At 28.9% G+C, this 5,484-nt stretch overlaps 1 protein-coding gene across 1 annotated transcript; it reads right to left on the minus strand.

Moving 5' to 3' along the window:
- Positions 1–1,858: 1,858 nt before the first annotated feature.
- On the minus strand, positions 1,859–4,089 carry LOC102602703 (GDSL esterase/lipase 7-like). Its single transcript, XM_006365604.1, has 4 exons — positions 3,727–4,089; positions 3,377–3,625; positions 3,009–3,261; positions 1,859–2,073 (listed from the first exon to the last, which is right to left on the minus strand). The coding sequence occupies exons 1-4, from the start codon at positions 4,087–4,089 to the stop codon at positions 1,859–1,861; spliced, it is 1,080 nt and encodes a 359-aa protein (XP_006365666.1).
- Positions 4,090–5,484: the final 1,395 nt, after the last annotated feature.

Here is a 5,484-nt window from a genome sequence, read left to right on the forward strand (position 1 = left end):
TTTTTTTGCATTATTTGTTGTTCATTGCAAAATGCACAAATTGCAAGTGACATTTAATTATTTTTTGTTAATGTGAAAAAAAAGCTATAATGAAGTTTTTTTATTTTTTCCTACATCTATTGTAAGCAAGATGTGGTGAGTATACACTTGTAAAAATCGAACGCAATCTAAGTTCGAAGACTCTCAATCAACCATTTCGATCCACACTTAAGGGACTCCTTATATTTGATTTGAATATAAGGGCATGAATTTCAGAAATTTAGATTAGGTTTTTTATTTTTTTGAGAAGAAAGAGGAGAAGAGCGTGGTAATTTTTTTTACCAAAAATGAATTTGTTTTCACTTTCACCTTATTCTATATTATAATTTATTTTTATTATTTTTAAAATCTAGGTGTATTTATAACTGAGTGGTTCACTTATCCACGTCAAAGCATTTGTATATCACGCGTTTTGTCTGAAATATTCTAGTGTTTTTTTTTAAATTTTGGATAGTTAAAGTGTCTCTTTGTGTACTATTAAAGTTAAATGTCAAAGTTATAATTTGAAACCAAGTTAAGAATCATATTTATGTATTATGCCAAAAAAAAACATATGAATTTATTTACTCTAATATCCTTTCAAAATCAAAATTTAAACTCCTCGCCATTTTTCATAATTTGTCTTTCTTCATGTGACACAATAACAACATCAACAATGTACTTAACAGAATCCTATGAATGAGATAAATGAGAAAAGTATGGTGTACGCAAATCTTATCATTATTTAGGGGATGATTAAAATGATTTTTAATGTATAGGTAATATTTTATTTTGGTTCTTAATATATTTTATTTGATTGAAATGATTCTTAATGTATAATAAATGTGTTCATTTTTGTCGTTAATATTTTTCACTTGATTGAAATAGTCCTTAATGTATAACAAAAGATGTTCATTTTAGTTCTTTGTTCTAAACTTAACGGATTTTATCAAAATAAATAAATAATTAAATTTAACTATTGACCCTTCTTCGTGGCTAACAAAATCCATCATTATTATCTTCTTTGTTAGCTCCAAAGAAAAGCTCTGTGAAATCTAACACCATTATCTTTATTTTTATCTTGATAATTTTTTAATATTTTCTCTTGTTTAAAAAAGAAATGGATTTTACGTCAGTGGAATTTAGGAAGTAGAAAATAGTAAATTTTGTTGGAGAAAAGAAAAAATGGTGTTAGTTTTTTTTGGAGTTCATTCTTTAGAGCTAACAAAGAAGACAACAATGGTGAATTTTGTTAGCCACGTAGGGTCTATAGTTGAGTTCAACACTTTTTTTTTAAAAAAAATCTGTTAGATTTAGAGTGAAAGACCAAAATGAACACATTTTGTTATATAATAAGGACTATTTCAATCAAGTGAAATATATTAAGGATCAAAATGAACACAATTGTTATACACTAAGGTCCATTTCAATCAAGTGAAATATATTAAGAACCACGATAAAGCATTACTCATATATATATTAAGGATCATTTTGGTCATTTTCTGGTTCTTCATGTGATAATACTGTTAAATTTACAATTGATAATCATAATTCATTTACATTATCACTATATATGTATTAATTTGTCCAAACAAGCTATTTAATCATTTTTTTCATGTTAACAAATCAAAATTACAATAAATTGCTATTTGTTGATTCTTTCTTTAATATTCTTGTTCAACTTATTATCTGAAATTTATTGATTCACTTTACTCTTGCATAGATACACTAAACCCCATTAAAACTTCATAACGATTCTAGTACTAACTAATTAAGTACTCATCATATACAAACCTTATTATTATTTTTCTTCTAAAAAACCAAATTATAAATTCTCTTATCAGTCTTCCACAAGTTCCTTAATATTTTTGGGAATACAAAGAGATGTTCCATTGAAACATTTAGTAGCAATAACCCTATATATTGTTTCAGTAAGATGATAACCATCCCAGAAGTAGTGTTTATCAGCGTCGCCGCACGGCTCAAGTTCTGGTATGCAAGCTGATGTCCCATTTCCCCAAGTGATGCAACATGGACTTGTTGGATCCATTAAACCTACAAACACAAAAATAATAAAGAACGACGTTAATAATGTTTCAAATCTTATCGATAAGGTCTTCTAGATCACCTGATAACTGTCTAATCAAATAAATGTCGTGATTTAATCGACTTTAGAACTAAAGCAAAGGAAGATATGTCCTTGTTAGAGAAACACGTCATTCAAATAAAGTTAAATCAGCATAATCAAACTTCTTGACCGACTCAGAAATAAATTGTTGTAACAGATAAATGCAATCAAGCTGATTATCCTATATTTCAAATGAAATGAAAATTATCCACCAAAGGTTTATTTATAGACCCGGTATCGGACATTACTAATAATAAGTTGACGAATACGGTAAAATTAATCTTAAATTAGCACTACTACGTCATCAACACATAGTTACCTTCAATTTATATGTCTTATTTATTAGCTAATAATTTTTTTTTTATATTTCCAACACGTATATTCGATGTTCGATATTCATATTAGAATCTCAATTAAATTTAGATCGCGCTTTGCATAGCCTATTAAAGAATGACACTCCCAACATAATTTTCTTCATATCTAAAGCTGAAAGCTAATAAGCTTCAACTTTCATTTGAAAAATGGGAGAAACATGAATTAAATGGAGGTAAATTTTTTTTTAAAAAGAAGTGGAAAAATGATGCTACGTGGAATGATGTGGGTATGAAATTAATGAACTCTTTTTTCGGAAAGTTATGCATACTCTCTGTCACTAAATATTTTGAGTGGTAATTTGACTAAGCTTAATAGGATTAGATTAATTTAATATTTTAAAATTAAAATTTTGATACAATATAAAATACAATTCTTTTCATAACAATATGATCAAAAATATATTTCAAATAACATTGATTAATATTTATATAATTTGATATTCGAAAAAAATGTGACAAATAATTTAGGTCGACAAAAGGAATATTACCATAAGCAGAAGGATTGATGATGGCGTCGTAGCCGAGCCAATGACCATGGCCAAGAATAAAAGCGGAGCCTTGAAGGGTGGAAGTGAGATTTTTGAGCATTTCACTCAGCTGATTGTTGAAAATTACTGCGAGAGCGTTATATTCTTCGTTGCAACGTCCATTGTGTCGAAGCTTCTTTGTAAATGATGGAATGCAACCAATTGGTCCTATCTCGAACATTATTATCTTTCTTGCTCCTAGTCGATATAACCTCTGCACAAATGATCCATACCAAAATAAAATCGAAAAATTTATAAAAATTACCTTATCTATCTTAAAATGTAGAGGAGTATATCAGCTCTAAATCATAAAAGCGAGAAAAGCTTGCCTGAAGTTGTTGAGAAAGTGCATCAACGAGAAGTTTGGCAAATGAGTCAGGAGTATAGCGCTTGCTCGTCCCATAAATATTTGGCTGTAAATAGTTGTTTACATAATCATTGCTGCCTGTAGACACCACAAAAATCGACCGAGACAAATAACTCGAAAACTCCTCAGGATCATTAAATTTTCTGGGCAATTCTCGCTCTACCGTTCTCTCGAATAAATCAACTTGCTCTGAAAAATGCAGGCACTTCCCCTACCAAAAAAAAAAAAACACAAGAAATTTTTGTTTGGAGAATTTCGTGCATCCATTTCTACGAACATCTAACAGTAATGGAAAAAAAAAGTAGTACTCACGATGAAATTTCCTGTATAAGGTAAAATGCCGCAGGATCCAGAAGCATAATTTAAGCCGGTGAGTTTTAACGATCCTCGTAAACTCAAATAAGGCGGAGAAAATGGCAATCCGAGAAATTCAGCAATAAAATCAGCAACAGTTTTTCCATTTGTAAATCTTCCAGTAGCTCTGCCTCCATCAAAATTCGAACCATAAGGTTTGAAATCAGCCTTAGCTAAAGTTGGCAAAACATTATTATTTCCACTGTCAAATATTGAATCCCCAAATACATATAGTGCTGGTGCTAGAGGAATTTCTGATTTTACTGATTCAATATACATCAACAGGACTATAATCACTGCTACAAAATTGAATTTCTCCATAACTATATTGTTGTTTGTATAATCAATTTATTTTTTTTGAAAGTGAATTGAGGAATAATGGACTTTAAATAAGCAAGAAATGTGTGATAGTAATCTGGAGTCTGTTATTACTTTATTCTCTTTTTTTAATAAAGTTATACCGTCTCCACGTTTTTTCTACTCCATATCTATGTTTAATTTGTCTCGTTGGCGGGATTTTCACATTTGTGTTAAAATTTTGGATAAATTATGTCACAACTCGATTTGTGTGTGACTTTATTCGGGACGAGTAGTTTGATTATGTAGATTTGAACTAGCTTTTTGTATTGTATTAGGCCCAAAGACCATCCTTTTAACATAGTGTTTGAATCAGGTTTGTTTTTGTTTGGGCTCCAGATGCGTCTTTAATTTAACGGTACATTTATATGAAATTTCTTAAACGAAAAGAAAGGTTTGAGTCGTGTTCTTGTGAATATTCTAGAGAAGTTATCCATGTTGATTGTGTGATTGATCATATTTTTCATGCACTCGATCAGTTCCATCTTTGTTGTCGTTATGCACACTTTTATGTTTATCAAGTCATTTTTAGCTTCTTTAACAATCTTCAAATTAAGTTGAGTAGTAGTTTCTCTCAAGTTAAAGAGAGCATTGTTATATATTACTCGTTCTGGTCTAATTTATGTGATACATTTTAGATTTCGAGATTCAAACAAATTTATTTTTTTACCGTAAATTTTTCATATATCTTTTAAATATTTTTAATTGTCAAATATTGTGACTTATAGTACTTTTTACGTAGTTTACAAATATATAAATTTCATTTCAAAAAAATTAAAGATTTCGTACGCAAATTTTCAGTCAAACTTAATTTGTTTGAATTTCGAAAAATGAGATGTGTCACATAAATTGGGACAGAGGAGTACCTTTTAAATATAATACTCCCTCTCTTCAACTCTAGATGATTTAGCAAAATGACACTTTGAAAACTCAATTTACAAAATGACTATTGACTTTCTACTTTTCTTGCTTGTTTCGGTAGTATTTTTTTGTTTTGTTTTTGTTCATCCGTACACATAAAAGTTTATTATTAAACTTGAAATTTTGAGCCTAATTTATATCGAAATATGTGGTATTTCTACTTATTTGTTTGTTTCGATCGAGTTTTTTTCTACTTTTACAAAATTATCATGGTTTATTACTAGACTTGTCGTCGATTATTATTATTTTTATATTTTATTGGTTACACTTTATTATTTCATCATTTATTAGGGTTATTTTAGATCATAACTTATTAAAAATATTTAATCTGTACCGCTTAAAAAAATATAATCATATATATATATAAAGCTAAAACATAAAATCGATGATGTGGCGCTCTCTAAGGCCTCAAATCCTATTTGTTTTTTTTTGTAATTT

Source organism: Solanum tuberosum, unplaced genomic scaffold (assembly GCF_000226075.1).
Source record: "Solanum tuberosum cultivar DM 1-3 516 R44 unplaced genomic scaffold, SolTub_3.0 scf00574, whole genome shotgun sequence".
In the NCBI taxonomy this organism is placed as follows: domain Eukaryota; kingdom Viridiplantae; phylum Streptophyta; class Magnoliopsida; order Solanales; family Solanaceae; genus Solanum; species Solanum tuberosum.

Excerpts from the sequence above, each read along its gene's own strand:
- LOC102602703 (XM_006365604.1), bottom strand. The coding sequence starts at position 4,089 with ATGGAGAAATTCAATTTTGTAGCAGTGATTATAGTCCTGTTGATGTAT. Across the intron at positions 3,262-3,376 it reads CACTTTCTCAACAACTTCAG|AGGTTATATCGACTAGGAGC; the intron begins GCAAGCTTTTCT and ends TCATTTGTGCAG. Across the intron at positions 2,074-3,008 it reads CATCAATCCTTCTGCTTATG|GTTTAATGGATCCAACAAGT; the intron begins GTAATATTCCTT and ends TTGTGTTTGTAG.